At 33.9% G+C, this 22,280-nt stretch overlaps 1 protein-coding gene across 1 annotated transcript in view; it reads right to left on the bottom strand.

Annotated features, from left to right (window-relative positions):
• Positions 1 to 20,838, bottom strand: part of Snx16 (sorting nexin 16) — a 29,738-nt gene extending 8,900 nt beyond the window's left edge. The window contains exons 1-4 of the mRNA XM_027947818.2: positions 20,659 to 20,838; positions 18,507 to 18,981; positions 13,144 to 13,230; positions 7,210 to 7,358 (exon numbers count right to left, since the gene is read on the bottom strand). Coding sequence (XP_027803619.1) covers positions 7,210 to 7,358; positions 13,144 to 13,230; positions 18,507 to 18,881 — 611 coding nt within the window. The 5' untranslated portion in view covers positions 18,882 to 18,981; positions 20,659 to 20,838. The remainder of the gene's footprint in view (positions 1 to 7,209; positions 7,359 to 13,143; positions 13,231 to 18,506; positions 18,982 to 20,658) is intronic.
• Between the last annotated feature and the right edge of the window lie 1,442 nt (positions 20,839 to 22,280).

Here is a 22,280-nt window from a genome sequence, read left to right as displayed (position 1 = left end):
TGTTAAGAAAAATAATCCAGAAAATCCCAAAGACAGAACAAAGAAGAATATGGGAGGGTCTTATTTAATACATCAGAAGATGTCGCATTCAGAAAAGCATATTTTGGATTATAAATTTTAATAGCTTGATAAAAAAAGGATACACATTCAGGGAAACAAAGGATTTGTGGCTTCATAATAATAGAAGCGATCTTAAATGTGATCTAGTTCAATCAACCATAGTTTTTGTCCCTTTGACAGGCTCAGCCAAGAGTATACTGAAATATTGACAGAGATAATGGATACTCAACGTCTTTGGTTTTTTCATAAACCATCCCATGAGTGAATAATGCTGACAATTATTTCACTTCATATATATATATATATATATATATATATATATATATATATATATATATATATGAAATACAGTGTCTTTTCTCCCTGTAGCTTTTATTTATTGTATGTTAGTTCTGCTTTTTTCAGTAGGGGCATTTGGGCATTCAGAGCAAACCTAAGTCCTCTTTCACTTGGGAAGACTGAACATATGTCAAGAATGTCATCCCATTTCCTCTAACCTTCCATCTCCAAGAATCAGTAATGTTTTCACAGTATACTGTACACACAGAGCTTTCACATGCCCTATTTTAATTTTCATATCAATTATGTGAGGTTAGGATAGACACTGTATCTACAATTTACAAATAAAAGTTTAGAGAGGTAAAATGACTTGCCCAATGTCACACAATGCAAATGACAGAAACGAATCTTAAATCTGTCTTCTAATTGTAAATATGTGTCCTTTTCTACCTTTAAGTTCTTATAAGTGATGTTTTGGTTTAACTTCATTTTTTCTCCTTACACGTCACTTCTCTCAAACATACACAACTTGTCTGTATACCTTTTTAACTATGGCCTTTAGAATCTTTTAACTGGTTTAAGAGCACAGAGTAAAAATGGGACTATCACAGTCTTCTGGTATAGATAGTAATTTCATCCACCCAATATTTATATGGGAGTACCCACTATTAGATAAAAATGAAATAAGTTGATCTTGGGCTTGAGAGAACAAAAATGTGGACGAAGCACTGAGAAACCAGCATTTGGTATTGAAAGAAAAATATGCCAAGAAGAATATGGGAGAGTCTCGCTTAATATATCAGTATATGACAATCCAATGTGAGCCATTTTCATATAGGTCTATATTTAGATATCCTCATATTTTAATAATGTTGTTATGTTCACTAATCACTACAATTATTGGACTGCTGACAGAAAAGGAAAAGTGAGTAAAGCAGTAATGTATCTTTTTTCCTATCTTTAATTTACACTAGAAATTTGGCCAATATCAACAGTGATGATGACAGTGCTCCCTGCTGGAGGAATCTTTTTTTGGAGTGGTTGTTTTATTTCATTCTCCTCCCCCAAACATTTTTATGATTTCTGGCTCATGAGAGTTCTACTTAAATGAAATTCACTGGATTCCCTGACTTTTCTTCCATAAGTTCCAAGGTTATATTCCACACCCTACTTTAAATCTGAAGCATAAGAACATAATTTGAAACTGACTACAACTTTAATTTCCAGCCCACTTTTTCAGTGGTTCACTGTATTTTTTCTGCTTCAACAGGACGCAGAAGTTAACATCCTCACAGTATTCCTGTCCAAGAAGAGGACAAACAAAAATCTCTGAGGAAAATAGAATCTAAGAAAAGACTGAAACTGCAATACACTCTTATTTTCTTAGGAGAGAAGCTGTCACTGTTGCTTGAGAATCATTGACTTGGGAACTTTATTTAGATTCAATAACATCTACTGGTTGTTTAAAAGTGGCATGGGTCTACTTAGTGATTTTCTATACAGTATTAACACATGATTTATAAACAAGTCAAATGAATTCTAATAATACAGAAACACCAAAACATCTATATTAAATAATTGATGGATTAAATGGAAACATTTTATAAGAACCTTATTCTTTTTTTAAAAAACTGTTCACTGATAAGTTGAATATAGCCCCCTAATTTCTGTTCTATTCTATCCTTGCTTCTATCTGATCATGACAATGAATAGATGATAAAAATACCATGATAAGAGTGAAACCTATCTGGCTAAGGGGAAATCCAACAATCCTGAATTAAAAGGCAAGGAAGAGGGGTTGGGGTTGTGGCTCAGTGGTAGAGTGTTCGCCTACCATGTGCGAGGCCCTGGGTTCAATCCTCAGCACCACATAAAAATAAATAAAATAAAGGTATTGTGTCCAACTACAACTAAAAGATAAATATATTTTTTAAAAAAGGCAAGGAAGAATCATTATATCACTGAATTCCTCTTATTACCTGGATAGTATATCTGGGAAAACTATTTTAATAAAGCTAAGACCAGTTGTTAACTTAAACTGCCTGAAGATAATGGAGACCACAGGTGGTATCCTTCAGGATCATTTTTATTTTTAGAGCAAATCTTTACTACAGCTCTTTGATTCTCTTTAAAAAGTATTCTTTGAAAAAGTTTCACTGTATTTTCAAATTATGCTCCTAATAAACTAGCTCTATCTATTGAACATTCACTTTATATCTATTTTTTCCTTTCATAGACATGTATCTGTTTACACTTCAAATAATTCTTTTTGAAGTGTTAACAGCTTCATGTGTTTTTTTTTTATCTCAAAGATTGTAATATAAAGAAGCTCCCAAAGCCAACGTCTACAATTCATTAAAAGTTCAGTTAAGAACTAAGTAAAAAATGTACTAAAAATACTAGATGTCAATTCTGCCAAAAGCAAATTAGGCACAAAAAGTCACTGCATAAAAACATTACAGAGGGATTTCAGATAGAAAATGTTCGATCAGTTAATACTTGTCTTCAGTTTTAAGAAAATAGCAAAAAAATATGAAGTACAACCTTGAAGATTAAGGGATCAAGGATCAAGGATCATGACTGGTAACAGATAGGGTAGCTACTCTAGTAAGAAGGAACAAAGCCAAACTCTTATTAGAGTTGGCATAAAGCACCTGCTTACATTCATATTTAACTTTCTGATTTGACATATCAGCAAGAGTACATCCTCACATTTGTAATGCTGTCCATGCTTCCATGCTGTTACCATGCTGTCTATCATCCTGGCCCATTCTTCCTCCCTCTACCTGGTATTCTTACTCTTCAAGATTCAGCTTATCTAATAGCTATTCAAGAAAGCCTTGCTGGCTAAATCCCTTTTCTCTGCTTCTTGTATGTACTACCACCATAGCACCTTCATAAGACTTATGCTGTACTACTAGTATTCTGTGTTTACCAAGAAATCTGTTCCAATGAAAGGTAGATGACAGGTTCCTTGACTGCACAGATTATATCCAAATCAACAGTAGAGCACAAAATAAGCATTCACCAAACAATAAATTCATTAAAATGAATCTATTAAAAATATCAGAACAAATCTGTATCCAGTAGTATAAGCACTATAGACAATTATCAAACAGGAGATAAATTTAGTTTTCAAGAGAAACTCCTACTTTTTGTGAAAGATCAAAGTCTTAAGTATTAAAGATTAGAATCTGATTGCTGCTGATGCTCTAATTTCAAGATACACAAATATTCATGAGGAAGCACAACAAAATGAATAGGATGTAAGAAATCTGGAGTTGAAAGATTTTTTTTTTTTTTAGAGGACACCTAGCCCAAATGTCTTATTTTGCAAATGAAAACACTAATTAAAATTAATTAAGCAATCTGCCTTAAATTATTTGCTACTAAGCCCAGAAAAAGGTTTTATATAAGGTCTCTGAGGTTCCATTTCATTAGGTTATAGTCTAATTATTGTCCATAATTTTCTTTCTACCAAACTAACATTTTGTGGCAAAAATCATTCAACCAACCTTAACAATAATGTGTTGATTCTTATGAGATGACATTATATAACTGAATTTTTCTTTCATTTTATAAAAATATTAAGATCTACCCAATTTTTCTTGGTAATATATTTACATCCAAAACAACTCAGAGACATAAACAATAAAACTTCTTGTGAGTAGATAATTTGGACTGAAATGTAAAAGTAGTTAAGTTTTCTTCTTCATGAAATATAGAATTATTAATTTTTTTAAGCTAGGAGAGATTAAGTTGTCATCTAATCAAATGAATCCCATTTAATCATTCTCTCTTTAATACCACTGAGAATTATCTACCCTCTTCTAATACTTCAGGTAAGTAGGGACTCAGTTTTTAAAAAGGCAGGACATGCTTACATTGGACAGCTTGAAATGACAGTCCCTTCTGTCTTATTTGAGCTGACGGTGCCCTTCTCCTAACCCCTCACTGTCATTTCTAGTTCTATGGGTCGATTGTTTCAGACTCATATCTATCTTCCTACCCATAATCTCAATCCAATCTTTTAGGCTCTCAAATCCTACTCCTACTATGGGTATTACTTGATAATCACAAATAGCAGTAATCTCTCCCTTCTCTGAGTTTCTACCATTTTTATAATCCATATCATAAAAATCAGCAATTCATAAACTCCCTTCTGTTTGAACAGAAGCCTAATATTTCTAAATGAATTTTAAGACCAATGAGTATATCCCCTCTGATTTTATATAGGGCATGATACAGAGCAAATGCTTAACATACAGGTGATTGATGCTTCCTCTCCTCCCTCTTTTCAGTGCTAAATCACTTTAAAAAGAAACTTCTTATAATGAGAAAAAAAAAATGCAACCTATCAATCATAAGAAAGAAAGTGGATAAAGTACCACAATCAAGGCATAAGTATAATAAGAATTTTATTTTGAATTCAATTTAAGTTTTCTTACTAGATTTCCTAAATGTCTGGTGATATATGACAAAAATAGGTAAGCCAATAAATGGGAGGCCCACTAGGTTCTTTTATGTGAGACTTTTTAGAATCTTTAATACACTAAGTTTATTAAATAAAACCTTTTTCCAGCTGATTTGGTCAAGAAAACTTTCTTTTCCTGAAATGCTTATTTATAAATTCAACATGACCACTACCAATGTTCTGAAGTACACAGTTTTACAAACATCATGATCTTTAATGTTGCCATCAATGTCTAACATAATTGAACTCTACTCTTAATCATTAAAAAAGTACGTCTGAATATTTAAGAAAGATACATTTTTGCTACTTAAAAAATGAAGCAATCAATAAATGAGTTACTTAATGTGGTTCATATCATTTAAAATTTGATTAGTAAAAATAGAGTACAGTCATTCATAGAATAAGTATTTTCAGCACAAAGATATAAAGGTTTATTGAATAAAGGAGAAAAGGGATAGGATGCACTGACTTCTTTGTAAAAGTTTTCTTTTATGGTACAGTATAAAGTATTTCTTCTTCAAAGACATTCTCTATGATTTTAATGCTTGTTAACTTTTATTACTGTATTATGTGCCTGCATTAAAAATATTTTTTTTTATTTTGAGAATATTTACAAAATATATAAAAAAAATAGGTATTACTTAGTTCTCACCACCTAGATCACACACACAACTGCCAAGTATGCCATACTTGCTTCAATTTTTTTTTCTAATAAGTAGTACAATAGTGAATATCAACAGTTCTCTCATTGGAAAACTACTTATTGAGAACTGGCGTGTTAGCCCTGTGCTAAGTGAGACACTGGAGAATAAAATAGTCACATGACCTGGTGCTATGTATCTTACAATCTGGTAAGATAAACACAACCAAATAATCACAGATGTAACTACAAACTAAAGTATTTGAGAGTCATATACCAACCAGCCTTTCAACTGGTATTCCATGAGAGAATTAAATCCTACTTAAGTTATTATTTTCTCAATTTTTAAGACTGTCACATAGCTAGTAACATCCCAGGAGCGTAAGAGAAATTAATTAACTCATTACATACAATCAGTGTCTCAAGGAGGTGACTCCCAAGCTAGTGAAGAAGGGCTGGAATAGGCAGTGAAAAAAAGAGAGAAAATGACCTAGTCTTTGGTAGTGATGGGCAAGAGGTCAGTCAGGAAGGCCAGTTACCTTAAGTCATAAAGGTTGTGGTGAAATCTGAAGGATGTATTAAAGTTACTTAGGCCAGGGGTAGGTAGGATAGTAGTGTGAAATATTGACTTTCTAGGGAATAGCAAATTTGAAGGACAAAGGAGCAAGGTGATTTTGGAGAAAGAAAAAGATGATTAATATGGCACAGAGAAAGAGAATGAGGAATGGGGAGGAATAGTAACATTTGAAGTTGGAAAGACAGACAGGTAGGTAGGGACCAGAAGTGTTTTATAACTATATTATAAAAGATTTCTGAAAGGGGGTGAGGAAGACCAGTGGGAAGATTTCTAGAGTAATTAAGGCAAAAATACCTGCTTGGATTGGGTGTTAATGGCATCAATGGAGAAAAGCAGACATGTTTGAGTGGGACCTAAAACATAAAGGAAGGGATATAAGTAGATCCTGCAGATCTGGTAGGCGATGCTGAAAATTGGGTGAAAACAGTCTGGAGACTGCTTTTAAGTTTATTTTAGGTTTGAGGTAAATTTTGAGAAATCTGAGGAAGATGTCACAGAGATTGCTGCACATATACATCTGGAGCAGAGAGAAGGGGGTCTGGCTTGTAATTTATTATTAAAAGGAAAAAGAGCCATTAAGCTTAGGCAGCTCACATTGAAAAGCAAGCTTCTTATGTACAGGGTTTGTGTCTTATGTACAACACAAGGCAATATACATAAAGACAAACTGAGAAAACGGTAGAAAAAGAGTTTCATCTTTCTGAGAAAAACTGCTAGAGAGTCACAGACATATAAGATACGCTATTATAAATATTCTCTACATTTTTCTAAAATTTAATTCTAATTTATCTGAAGTCCCCAAATGAGCGACCTAGCTGATATTAAAGCAGTAAGAAATTTTCTTACAAATATATTCAGAATTGACTAATATAATTTAATTTAATGATCATAAAAATGCTAAATATTAAAATCAAGTTGATAGTTGGGTAGCTTGGTATGAGTATATAGTGAACTAAATTTTTTACCTCACTGACTTTGCAAAAGCTTTAATAAAAATGAAATGCCAAATAAAATCCTTAATTGAAAGAAAATCCCATGTAGAACTTTATTTTAGAAGACAAGTAATTATATTCCTTCTCTATATTATGTGCTTAACTAAGTATGGTCCTATTTTTATTCTTTAGTTTAAATCAGTTGTTGAAATGCTTTCATAATTTCTTATTTTAATTTGTTACATACCAGTTAGCAATGTCCTTGTGAGCTACTAAATTTTGAAGAAATGCTTGTAATCCTAATTGTCTATCTTCTAAAAAGTCGACATTATAGTTATCTTTAAACCAGCGTTTTGGTGGAAGTGCTAATCGAAAGCCTGGAAACATCTCTTTTAGCTGAAAGAGAAAGAGAAAATACAATGTTTAGTTGAATTATATTAATTCTAGAAAGTACATTTTGTTCATTATATGAAATTATTCATGAAGAAAGCTTAAAATAATGAAATCCAGCTAAGTTTTTTGTGCCTTATTTCTCTTCTTGATTTCTACCAGTCCTGTGTACAAATGTGTTTCAGTTGCTCCACATTCTTGCTTGAAGCTGGCACTGTCCATCTGTTTAATATCAGCCATTCCAGTGGGTGTGCAGTATTTCAATGTGGTATTTCTTTATTACATTTCTTTATTTGCCCCTCTTTATTGATAGCAATGTGGAATATCTTCTCATTTTCTTATTTATATGCATATATCTTCCTGGTGATTATCTATTAAAATCTTTCTAGCTCATTCCCCTTTTAAAATCTTGGGTTGTCTTTTTAGTAAGTGCCAGGAGTTCTTTATATATAATCCACATACAAGTATTTGTACTACAAATATTTTCCCTCAGACTGTGGCCTGATTTTTCATTTTGACAGTCTTACCAGAGCTGATGTTTTACATTTTAATGTTATCTAATTTGTCCATTTTTCCTTTTAGGGTTGGGGATGTAGCTCAGTGGTAGAGTGCTTACCTAGCATGTTTCAGGTCCTGGGTTGCATCCCTACCACAAAAACAAACAAACAAACAAACAAACCAACCAACCAACCAACCAACCATACCCACATACAACCTGACTCTCCCCCATTTTTTCTTTATGGCTTATGCTTTTAGATCATGGGAAATTTTTGCTCATTCCAAGGCTGCAAAGATTTTCTTCTTAAAAGTTTATAGCTTTAACTTTTATATTTTGGTTTATTGTCTATTTTTCTACATATTTAGCTTAAAATTTACTTCCTTAGGGAAGATTTACACAATCAGGTTATCTACTTTTATATACTCTGTTCAAGTTACTTTAACTGTGGTGGCACATAATCTCAAAACTTAGTGGTTAAAAAAATTATTTATTAAACTCATGGAGTCAGTGTGCCTGTAATTCATTCATACAAGGTACAGTGAGGATGATTTATCTCTGTTCTACAATGAATTGGGGCCACACTTGGGAGATTTAAAAGCTGGAAGCTGGAATTGTCATACACATGTATGATACTGGTTGTTGAAACCTTAGCTAGGGCTATCAGCCATAAGCCTAGCAATGGCCTCTTTGGATGGCCTGGACTTTTTCACGGCATGGAGGTTAGGCTTCAAAGGGGAGCATCCCAAGAGAGAAAGTCAAGATGAAATTATATACTTCATATGATCCAACCTTTAAACTCATAGAGCATAATTTCTGCTGTCTTCTATTGTTTCATTCAGGTTAAATGAAGGGGGAAGTAGATTATATTTCTTAACAGGCCTTGGCAAGATTCTGGAAGAGCATATGAACTGAGGACATTGTTGTGGCCATTTTTTGGAAAGACATTCTGCCACACATTGTCAAGTCATTAATATGTTTTTTAATGGTATCTATCACATGTAAATAATACTTATTTAATTTGGAATTCTCTTAGTAAATGTTGCCTCCACACTGGAATCTTTCAAGGAGTTTTAAAAAAGTATGAATGATTGTATTCTGCTTCTGACAGCTGGAGTGTGACCTGGGCACCATGATTTTAAAAAGCTTTCCCAGGGAGTCCAAAGTGTCATAAAGATTCAGAACCATTACTACACTGTAATTAATATAGCTGCATCCTCAATGTCCACCATCATGCCTGCTATAAAAAAAGTAGTCAATACTATATGTTCAATAAATGGATGAAATAAATCTATAAACATTCACATTTTTATATTTAAAGCTAAATATTACAACTATAAAAGGGAAAAAGTCCACACAGGATAAAACGTTAAGTAAAAATGTAAAATAACATTTTACATTTATACAAGTATGTGAAGTTACATGTGGGTAATATCCAAGTCTGGCCCTGATAGTCTATATAAACTTGGTTCATTTTAACAATGAACTGATGATGATTTTGCTCCTTCCCTCACTTTGCTCTGTGGACTGGGCTGAAAATACTCATTCTACATACAGAAGTGTTCAGCTTTGACATGCTGCTGTGATTTGTAAGTAAAAAAATACCGAGTTCTAAAACACCCACTTCTCATGGCTATATGTCTGTAACCAATTAATCACCAGCCTACTCTATAACTCTGCCTGGTCACCTCAATTCAGGTAAAGATACACATTAGAACTTGTTTGGGAATTTGCCTTCTGACTTACTTAGCAGAGAAGCTAAGCAAGACTATAACTCAAGAAATTAAAAAATAAATAAATAAACAGAAAGGGGAAAAAAAAGCCCTCTCAATTTTCTATAGGAAATTTTTCTTTCTAACCAGTGTTATTTGAATTATGCTCAAAAATTTTCATAACTTCAATTAGCTATTTTTTCTTCACAACTATAAATGAGAAATGTAGGCTCCTTAAAGTCAGGAGCATATTTATACAGTTTCTATGTTATCTAATATTTCTAGGACAATGCTGAGCTCAAGCTACTCGTTTCATAAAAATTTCATGATTGATCTTATAAAAGACTGGCATTTTTGAATCCTGCCAATGAAAGTAGGTGATGGATAGAGGTCTTTCTGGTATCTATAATAATCCTCCTCTATCTACAGTTTTCCTTTTTGTGGTTTCAATTCCCCAGTCAACTGTGATCCAAAAATATTAAGTGGGAAATTCCATGAATATAAATTTATAAATTTTAAGAGAGAAAAGTCAAGATGAGATTATATACATTATGTGCTATTCTGAGTAGCATGATGAAATCTTGCACAATCCTGCTCCAGCGAGGTGCAAATCTACTCTTTGTCCAATGTATCCATCCTTTATATGCCACTTGCCTGCCTGTTAAGTCATTTGTTAGTCCTCATGGTATCAACTGTTGTGGTATTACAATACTTTTAAGAAACTCTCATATCGTGGATTAATGCTACCTAACCATGTCTATCTCATTTACTTCACTTTATTTTCATCTCATGTCAGCATAATATCATCTTACATAATCATCAGAAGAGTAAGTATAATACAGTAAGATATTTTGAGAGAAAGAGATCATATGCATGTAACTTTATTATAGTATACAATCATAATTGTGCTATTTTATATTAGTTTTCATTAAGTTTTTACCATGCTTTATTTATAAAACTTTATCATAGCTATGACTATAATAGGAAAAACAATATTTATAGGGTTTGGTACTATCTGTAGTATCAGGCATCTGCTGGAGTCCTGAAATGTATCCTCAGAGGATAAGGGTTGCTACTAAGACTGATACAGACATTTATTAATGGGTTAAGTTACCTAAATCTCAGCTTCCCTAAGACAAGCCTTTGAGCAAAACAGGTCAATCTAGAGAGAGAAAGAGAAGTAAACACTAAATAATAGTTGAGTCCTGAAAAGAAAAATAATGTTATAAAGGATTAAATAGCTCTGAGCTGAAAATGTTTGAAATTAGTTTGAGTGACAAAATGACAATTTTGTAAGAACCCTAAGAATTCCATTTAAGTATCTGATAACTGATGAACTGCTTTTATCTTCTTTTTATTTAGTTATTAAAGAAGCACAGAATTATAGAATCTTAATTCATTCGCGTAATATATGAAGCTCAGGAATAAGAAAATTCAGATAAATGGTAGAAATACATTAGAAATAAACTTTAAATATTCTGTCACATAGGTTAAACATCAAAATGTTTGTGACCAAAAGTGGTTCAGACTTCAGACTTTTTCATATTTTGGAATACTTGCATATATACAATGAGATATCTTGGGGATGGACCCATGTATAAATATGAAATTCATTTATGTCTCACATACATATATAAATATGTATTTATATCTTATATAAATATAGCCTAAAGATAATTTTATATAATATTTTTAGTGCACTTTGCACTTTGATTATGACCTGCCACATGAAGTCAGATGTGGAATTTTTTTGCTTGTAGTGTCATATCAGTAAAAGTTTAGAATTTTTGGAGCATTTTGCAATTTGGATTTTCAGAGTAGAGATGTTGAATCTGTACTAAAAAAGGGCATCCTAAGCACACTTAATAAAGGATAAAATAGTTTAGCATTCTATATTTTACTTTTTCATTTAAACTGAGGTTTTCACAGCAGCAGAAACTTTCTAGCAGGCAGTTGCTAACTCATATAAATCGACATTCCCAGCACAAAACATTATAAGAATATACTAACTTTTGAAGTTTTGAGTAGTTCATGAAAAGGGTAAAGAGAGGATGGAAAATGAGAGAGAATAAGACCAATAGAGCTTCCTCTACTACACACCAGTCAAAATTGGGGAATGATTTCCAGATGTTCTAAGGTTATCTTATTTAGCCTCTTAAAAGCATCATAAATCACTTGCTTCTTGTAAAAAAAAAATGATTTTTTTCTTGGCTTCCAAAATGTCAATTACCCCACCACCTACCCCATCTGGTTTTCCTTCAAGCTTTGTGGATAGCTCTGCTCTTTATTACATTCTAATTTCAATTTACTTAATTCCTCACTGTGAGAAATTTAGGAATCAAAAACAAATAGAACACAAACAAAATCATCATAAACCATATGCTAAGTATACTTAGAACTAAGCCTTTCCCATATTCATGACTGGTTACATAGGATTCCTAGAAATGATTACTGCATCAAAATTATGCAAAAGTTAATGGAGTCCTCTAGGAAGATTTGCATTTCCAATGCTGAATGATATCATTTAAACGTCTTTCAATTTGACAGGGGAAATAGTTTTGTATTTTTCTTTTCTTGAAGTAGTTGTAAATTTTTCAGAATTTATTGGTCACTCATATTTCTTCTGTGAATTACCTTGTTCATATCATTTTAATATTTTTTTCTTTTGGGCCCACTTTTTATTTTTAAGGGTTCTTAATATATCAAGATTCATTATTATCCTGTTTCATATGTGTAGTAGGCAGAATTCTAGATGGCTTTATGACCTTTGCCTCTGGTATTGCTCTTGTGATTTTGTTATGTTATAGAGCTAAAGGTGTTTTGCAGCTGTAATTAAGGTTACTAATCAGTTGACCTTAAGACAGGCAGATTATCTGGTTGAGTCTAATTTCATAACTTGAGACTTTTACAGTGTCTTCTCTGGCTTGTGGCAGAAGAGAAAGTTGGAGAGATTCAAATCATAAGGACTTGTGTTACTGTTGCTGGCTTTGAAGACACACAAGGAATGGAAATTAGTCTCTATGAGGTAAGAATTACCTCTGGCTGTCAGCCAGCAAGGAAACAGGGACTTTAATCCAATATCTTCAAGAAACTAAATTCTGCCCACAAGTTCAATAAACCTGGAAGCTGAGTCTTCCCTAGATACTCTAGATAAGAGCCTAGCCCAGTCAAAAGCTTGATTTTGAGTTTGCTTAAAACTAAAAAGCAAATCAAGCTGAACCCACCTAAATTACTAAATAATAAATGAGTGTGATTTTTAAGTAACAAGGTTTATAATAACAGGAGACAGGAATAGCACTAATGCAATATGTTAAAATATTTTTTTATTCTTATAGTAATGATTTTATAAGTTCTGATCTTATTATATAGATCTTTGTCAAACTTACATGATTACATAAATACTTTTATATATTATAGATAGAAGTTAAGGCTATTATAGTAAAATGAAACAATTTTCTTATGAATTAGTAAAGATTTACTTGAATCACATAATTAACAAGGAAAAAACATAAAAATATAATAGATGTACAAGGAACATATAACTCCATTGAAAAGGCAAGTTGGGATTTATTAAAGTACTTACTTTGTCATTAAGCCTAGAGAAGTCAGTGTATCTTCTGAAAACTACCCAACTCTCTTCTGGGGTTTTCTTTACAAGTATTTTATACACCTACAGAAAGTTAGAAAGAATTAGATTAAAAAAAAGTAAAAGTATTCAAACCTAATATATTAAAAACTTGAACTTGAGAAAACAAACTGTAACAATTATTACCCAAAAAATATGAGAAACCATTTAGATAGTCAAAAATACATAAAAATCATCAATGGAGACACCAAAGCCAAAGTTTTTCCTTAAGAAAATCAAAATGATAAACTTGAGACAAAGGCTTCCTCTGTGCACAGTAATAACAATGAACTCACCAGCCTCTAAAATGTTTTATGCCAACATACGCATTCTAAAATTGATAAATAATCAATAATGCTTAAAAAGAAGTGTTCTGAACTAATTTAATTTCTAAACCCAATAATCTATATAGCTAATTATTCAAATAAGTTTTATAATGCTTTAATTTTCAAGGCTGAAATATAAGGTTGAAATATTAAAAAACCCATATCAACGGTTTACAAAACTGCACATAATAACAATTATGCACAATGATCTAGGATATTGCATAGAAAAACATAATTAAATCAAGGCAACATATTTTTTAAAAGAATATAACAAGAAAAATATAGATTCTATTTTTTTAAAAAGTATAATTTTATAATTTATTATAAGGAAGTATGTAAGAAAATCACAGAGAAACATCTAGTAGATTTTGGTGCTATAGGCTATATTAAGGTAACAAATAAGTACTAGGTATTTGTTGAATGAGTGAACTCTTAATAAGAGTAATTCTTTTATTGAAATCTGTTATGCAATAATTCTCTAGAGTTATGCTTTAGTCACATGTGTCTACTCAGTATTTGAATGTGACTAGTCCAAACTGGCATGTACTCTGAGTGCAAATACTTACCTGATTTCAAAGACTTAGTGGGAAAAAAGATGTAAACATCTTTATTGAAATTCTTTTATATTGATTACACATTGAGGTGATAATATTTTGGGACATATTAAGTTGCATAAAATATCTTATTAAAATAATTTTACCTGTTTCTTTTTAGTGTTTAACTCAGTTACTAGAAAATCTAAAATTACAAATGTGAGTCACAAGTGTGGTTCACATCATACATCGACTAGCCAGTTCTCCTCTAGAGATAAGTCCTTATTTAAGGACTGCAGACTGTTTTTACTATTTGATTTCCTCCCCTCCCATACAGACTGTATTTTCAGATTTTAAATGGAAAAAGCAGCAAGAGTTAAGGATATATCTTTTGCTTTGAAGTAATTGTCTTTCTAAAATATAAGAGTAGAAAATAAAAATCCCTAAATAGATACCCTTTTAAAGTCTGCAAAAAGTCCTGACCTAAGATAGTCACAATGGAGATACAAAAGAAACATTATTTTCACTCATTAAGACAAAAAAAAGATAAATTAATTTGATTTTTTCCCCTTTGCAGTACTAGGGCCTTCCAAATACCCTAGGCAAGCACTATATCACCGAGCCATATCCCCAGTCCCAATTCAGTTAGTATGAATAACTAATGAATGATAAAAATCAACTTCATGTCTACAAATCCACGACTTTATTTTCCTATTTTAGAAACTACTGCCCTGTCCCTCAACTACGCTATTCCTTACTCTGACTCCTGAATACTGCTATTCTCTAAGAAAGACATAGACCTTTGTGTTTTCTTTTCTAGAAAGCATTCTTTCTACCTTTCTCTACTTGTTTAAGTAATGCTTTCAGTGAAAACTTTATGTACTCAAACTTTGCGTTCTAAAAGTAGTTACCACTATGCTATTCAAAACAGCGTATACAACTTTGTACTATCTTTTATGTAGTCCTTGTTTGGACTTTTAAGTGAATTATAACATACAGAAGCACATAGTAAATTACAAAATATATATATAAAAGTACATAAACCTTAAGAATGCAATTTGATGTATTTTCATAAGTGAACATACCCATGTAACTAGTACCAAGAGCAAAAAACATTACCAAAAAAAGAAGCCCTTAGGGCCTTTTTTCTAATCATAATCATCACTCATCCTAATTACTTTGTTTTTAAACATCCCTGGAAACACTATTGATACTCTACATATTGTCAGATCTCAATAGTCAGTCCTATACTGTCTTCATTAAAAGATCACTTCAAAGGTACAGTTGTAGTCATGTGCCCGCCTATAATCCCAGCAATTTGGGAGGCTGAAGCAGGAGGACAGCAAATTCCAGGCCAGCCTCAGCAATTTAGCAAGACCCTCTCTCAAAATAAGCAAAGCAAACATAATTAAAAGGACTAGGGATGTAGCTCAGTTGTAAGCACTCCTGGGTTCAACCCCCAATTAAAAAAAAAAAAAAAGTTCTTGGAAAAAATTATTTTGTAAATCTAAGGCTCCCAAGCTTGGTATCTGCAACCCAGACTTCTCCCCTAAACACAATTTACATATTTACACACAAAAAACTGGGGATGTGGCTCAGTGGTAGAGCACAGCATGCTAGGTTCAGTCCCTAGCATCACAAAACCAAAAAATAAACACATAAATAAACACATAACCCTATCTCCTCAAAAAAACACCTTTTCAAAACACCTTCATTTTATGTACAGTGAAATCCAAAGTCCTTACAACAGCCTATTCAATGTAACTAATCCTTGTCACACTCCCCTGCCTTTCCCAGTTATCTCACTTCCTTTATCTCTCCTCTGTTGTTTACTCTGCTGTCAGCCATAAGGGTCTCTGTAGACCTCTCATCTGTATGGAAAGCTCTTTCGCCAGATAGTCTCATTTCTCACTCCCTGTTAGTAGTAACATCTTTTCTATGAGGCCAAGAGTGACAACCCTATTTAAATCCAAACCCCAGCTTCAGGGAAATTCCTTGTCATTCCTCTTCTGTTTCTCATTACTTATCGCCAAGTGACATACCAGCAGTCTTTTTATTTACTTTTTAATTATTCATTCATGTTGCTATACCACGCTTACCAGGAACAGTATCTGGCACATAACAGGTAATCAAACAATGGTGAGTTAGTGAATGAATGAACATGACTAATCTGTCTTCCTCTATATTATAAAAAAGTCTTTATATATCACTGCTTTAAATAAGATTGCAAATTTGCATTTTCACATGTCACCTGTTTAGTTTGTTTGGGCTGCTATTAACAACACATCAAAACTGGATGGCTTATGAATAACATAAATTATCTCTCATAGAGACTAGGAAGTCCAACTTCCAGAAGCTATCACCTACTCTCTGATTCAGAGATGGTGTCTTATAGTTGTATCTTCAGAGGACACACAAGGCAGCTCTCTCTTTTGTAAGGGGACTAATCCTATTCATGAGGGCTCTGCCCCCATGATCTAATCACTTCACAAAGGCCCTGCTTCTTACTGCTGTCATCTTAGAGGTTAGGTTTTCAACATACAAATTTTTGGGGGACACAAACATTTACTCCACAGCATTACCTCAATGAATGCTCATTGTTTCATAAGGAAGGGAAGACAATGTAAAGAAATGAGCCATCAGTTTATTATAATTTCTAAAACTGCCTTCCAAAAGAGATAGTTCCAGGCAGATTCCCCATCATATCACCGGTTTTATAGTTCTAAAGCTCTCTCTTTGTAAATAATGTCAATACATTTTCCTAGATGCCCTCTTATCCTGGCATAAATTTACATAAAATTTTACTGCAAGAAAATCCAAAGAAACAAATTTTGACCTCATAAGTGAGTTTAGCAAGGTTGATGGATATACATAAACATACACAGGTCCAAATACATGTACATAAAAAGGTCAAAATATACAAATCAGTAATGAACAAATAAAAAAAATATCTCTTACAAGGGCATCAAACATTACCAGAAATAAATCTAACCAAAAGAAGAAACACTTCTGCACTGAATCTACAAAACGTTATTAGAAGAAATGAAAGTCAATGGATTATGTTCATAGATTTGAGGACTCCCTATTGTAAAGTTGTCTGTTATCCCCCAGGTTTATTTATAGACTTAACAAAATCTCAATGCAAAGAGCCAAGAATGTCCAAGGTGATCCATAATGATGATAATAATAAAACTAGAGTACTTAAAACTATTAAGTATCAAGAACTATTATAAAGAATCACTAATTAGTATTGTGGAATTAGTAAATATAGGAAAACAGAACACGGAAGCCAACCCGTACATTTATGATCACATGATTTATGATGCAAGCAAAACTGTAGAGGCAGAGAGCAAGAGTGGTCTTTTTAACATAAGCCTGATTAATTGATTCCATATAGAAAAAACCAAAAATGACCAGACAAAAATCAATTCCAGACAGTTTGCAAATCTAAATGTTAAAGGCCCAGTAAAAATAGCTTACAGAAAAATACATGGAACAATATAATTATAACTTTGCAGTAGGTAAAGTTTCAAAAAGTGCTAGCCATAAAAGAAAATATTAATAAATTAGACTCAAATTAAGATCTTTCAGTTATAAAAATGGAGAAGACTTCCCCAAAGAAAAAGGAACAAAATAAAAATTTTCTTGGCCATTTGAATATTAACAATCTTTAAATTAGTCATTAAAAACATTCAAACTACAATGTCTTATTCTACACAAACCAGAATAGGTTAAAAAAAAAAAAAAGATGGGAAAAGCACATGTGGAAAGGTGTAGAACAATTAGAAATCAGATACACTGCTTTTAATACAGATATGTACAACTACTCTACAACACTGTCCATTAATATCTTCTAAAGTTGGGCAAATGAACAAGCAATTTTAGTCCTAGATAGATGTTAAACAAAAATGTATGCTCTTATCAAGTGACAAGTACTAAACTATTTACATTGGAAGTGTTTGAAAGAACCTAAAAAAAAAAAAAAAATTGTGGCATATTCACATAAAGGAACACTATGTGTAATAAAAAGGAGCTACCAACATTTGTTGCAAGATCAAGGACAAAACCACAAACATAATGCTGAAGAGACCAGACCCAACAGGGTACATACTCAACAATTCCATTTACGTAAAGTTCAAAAACAGGCAAAGTTAATCTAGGCTACCAGAAAAGTGTTGGGCCTATGGTTACTAACAGAGACCATGAAAGGCTTTTCAGATGCTAATAATGTTCTATTTCTTGATTGATATGCCAGTTACACAGGTGTGTCAGGTTTGTGAAAATTCATTAGAGTAAAACAAAAGTTTACTATAACATGACAAAACTTAGTGGTATAAAAATCATAAAAATTTTATATTCAAGAAATTATAAGTATAGGTTTAGACTAATTAACAGTAGTTTAAATACACAGATTAACAAATTTTTAACTTTCTACTGGTGTGTAGTAGAGATCAATACTTACAGTAAATTTGGCTCTTTCTTCCATTACCTCATAACCCAGTATAGTAGGTGTAGATGGTCTATCTTCCCAATTCACTGTTTCACGACTTTGTTCTTCAATTTCTCTTGGTCTAGTAGAATACTCAATGGATGAATCTGTACCTGTAAATTTAGTCCTAACGAGAGGACTGTTACAGACAGATGAAGTACTATCTATATGATCAGGCACACTTGTCTGTTTACAATTACCCATATTTGAATCTTCTAATTGGCCTCTGGAAGAGTTTGAGCTTGTTGAGATACTGCCAAATGAAGAACTCCTTTGATTTCTGTTGGCTGTAAAACTGGAAGCAGAGGTTCCTATGGGCATAGGAACTGGGACATAAGGAGTTGCCATCCTCTTTTGGCCTTTGCAATAAACTTGTACACTGTTGAGTCCAAATACTCAGAGAACAACTAATATGCAATCCATTATTTTCTTCTTAGGAATTCACTATCTAAAAAATGAGAAAGACATATTGATAGTTTAGTCCTGGAGCATAATCCCAAAGAAAGCAAAATGTTCTTTTCAATTTTGTGACACTTTCATTTTAACTGAATTGAAAGCACACCTCAAAATATTTCCTTTGATCTCAATTCTCTAAGGGCTCTTGTTCTCAAGGTAAAGAGAGCAAAACCACTCCATATCCCCTTTCTTAACCCTCATGCTACATTTCATCCGTTTTTCTTATTTATTTTCTGGTGAAGTATTTCTGTAATGTTCATTTTGCTCTGACTTGATCCCCAGCACCCCCCACCCCAATAAGAATTAAAGGAGAAAGAACAGTAAAGACCTTCCTGAAGCTGTATTGTAGGCTTTTCATCCTAATAATACTTTAAGTACTTTATATAGTATAGGAAAAAAGGAAAGAAGGGGGATGTTTAGACACATTACCTTTTGATTTAATTAGTGAAATTCTAAGAACTTACAAAGTAATAATATTGAGTCAGAAGCTTAGATGCTGTGTGGTAACTACAACTCTTAAAAATAACATTTTATAAAACCCATGATAGAATGTATTTTAAGAATAAACTCGATCAAATAAATTAAATAAAACCCAAAGAATATTAAACTTATATTCAACAAGATTAAAGTTTGTTTCACATTTTTTTCAGGTCACCTATAATTTTGCTTTGTAAGAAAATTAGAGTACTTAACAAATCTTTAAAACTCATACTCTGTAATGTATCTCATCCAAAGAACCAGTATTTCTTTTATCAGAATAATATCCTAACACTACTTAGTGCTTTATCATTATTAAATAACAAACTCATATAAGAAATTTAATAACTATAGACCAACAAAATGACTATGCATAACAATGGATCTGCCTGCCCAACTTCATCTAAGCAAATCCACTAGTGAAAAAGGTAGGAAGAGTCCCCTGGACTTGTAAAGATGCTGAAACAAGATTTTTTTTTTAACTCAGCACGTGGCTCTGGGCAACCATCCCTACTATAAGAATTTCGAAACTTGAGCTGCTGATTCACAGGTCCCTGGTTCCGCTTGATGACCTACCCCAAAAGAAGTAAATAAGTGTGATATCTCAACCTTCTCAAGGCCTGTGGGATCGCCCTGCCTTTTGCGGGAGCTACCTGAGGCCGCCAGGCTGGGGCAAAGAAAGATATCAACACAATCACTGACGTCCAAAGAACTGAGAACTGCCCAAGCGTTAGGAAGACTTCTTGTGCTCATTAAGAGCGTCTTCACTTTTGTTCTTGCTTGGAGATACTCCCTAGAAGGTTCATCTCAGTCTCACCTCGGGCAGGTGAGGTGGTCGGGGCAACTTGGTATGTGAGAGGAGTGGGCGGAGGGAAGAACCTGGGGTCGATCTACCCTAGCATCGGGTCTGCGCGGGTCTTAGGGCTTTTGGCTCCGTGGGTAGTAAGACTTGCAGCTCTAGGAGGTACCTGGCGACCCCAGACCCTCCCGCCTCTGCCGCCTGGTGCGCGCGCGACCAGAGCCTCCCAGGGACGCCGAGGAGTCGGGGTTGTACTGACCAATAAGGGGTTGGAGTGCGGGGGAAGGGGGCTCTAAGGCGTCTCTCCACCCTCGGGCGCCACCCGCCAGTCATCCAGGGTGCAGGTGTCACTCGCAAGAGAGACCAGGACAGCGCCCGCCGCCCACTCCCTACCTCAGCGCACTCGGTGATCTTGCTCGAGCGTGCTTCCCGGTGACGGTTAAACTGGACTATTCCTAACTTCAGCTTCTCGCCTCCTCCCACAGCACTGAGCTGCCTCACGTGACCGTCCGCCCTGATAGTAGTGGCTCCTAGCCGCTCCAGCCTCGGCCGGGCCACTGGGCCCAGGACCCAGGAGAGGTGGAGGGAGGGACTGGCCTGGGACGCCGATCCCGGAAGTGACGTCACCACAGGCACCGCCCCCGGAGGCGCGGGTGGAGCTGTCTGCTGCTGGTTCATTAGTAGATGGGTTAAATCTAATCTTGTGACAGGACATCTACACTCTCAACCCTATCTTTATTTTTCCGAAGTGAACTTCTGAGAAAAGGAGCTGCGATACCTAGTTTGCCCCGCAGGTGATTAGATTTCAAGACCCATCAGGAGCTAGGACCGCACTCCTGCTTTGCATCATGGGACATGTAGTCCTCACCAGCTTGGGCTAGTTCTAATAGGTTATTGATTGTTTCCAGAATTAGCAGAGCTTTAAGGGATGACAATTGATTTGAAGAGTGGAAAGATAGAACACTGAAATTTTATATATCTGTCCTACTTAATTCAGAAATCCTTGATGGTAGAAACCCCTAAATTCTTCAACATGTTTTTCCCCCATCTGGGAACAGTTTATCACAAATGATACAATATATTAGGCCTGCTAGAATTGTTAATGTGAAAACTAAGGTTATCAGGAAAGCCATTCTTTGATAATTAAATCGCAAGATTCAGACGGCTGTACAGGACTGTTCATCACTAGAGATGTGCAATTGGATTTAAAGATTATTCCATGATTTCTCGGTCTTTGGAGCAGTACCAAGAGTGGGAAAAATTGATAGTGGTAACTTCAAAATGAATGTAGAAAGATAACCTATAGCATAATGATGGTTTTGGTTTGAGAGATATTTTACTTTCAGTATGAAGAAACATAAAAATAGAATTCTATAGAAACAGGGTACTAAGTTTTTTTAGTTTTCAGGATACACTTGGCAGTCTTGACCTCAGATGGCAATTATATCCTTCACTTACTTAAGTTAGTAAGGTAAGAGAAAAACAAAGGAAGGAAAAAACCTTGTAATATTTTTCTCAGTTATGAATGGGGCTGCAGGTGGTAGCAAAAAAATTCCTGTAATGAGGTATAGTTCAGTATGTAGGAAGCCAAGGAAAATTAAACTTTTGGGAAGTAAGAGCATACAGATACCACAGTTAAAAGTAGTATAAAGATCTGGAAAAGATCATTGAAATTGTCCAAGAAGAACTTTTTATTTTTTTAGTACTGGGGATTGCACCCAAAAGGACTTAATCACCAAACTACATCCCTAGCCATTTTTATTTTTTATCTTAAGACAGGCTTAAGGCCTTGCTAAGTTGCTAAGGCTGGACTCAAAATTGTGATCCTCCTGCTTCAGCCCCTGGAACTGCTAGGATTACTGGCATGGGCCACTTCACCCATCAAGAAGAACTTTCTTCACAGATTATTGAGTGAAGCATAACAGACTATCATACTGCATGCTTTATCTTCTAGAATATCTGTTATTGACAAATGTCTACATTTTACTTTCAAGAAATAACTAAGTAGCTGTAGT

Source organism: Marmota flaviventris, chromosome 15 (assembly GCF_047511675.1).
Source record: "Marmota flaviventris isolate mMarFla1 chromosome 15, mMarFla1.hap1, whole genome shotgun sequence".
Classification (NCBI taxonomy): Eukaryota; Metazoa; Chordata; class Mammalia; order Rodentia; family Sciuridae; genus Marmota; species Marmota flaviventris.
The sequence above is the reverse complement of the archived record's forward strand: the minus strand, read 5'-3'. Positions and strand labels throughout refer to the sequence as shown.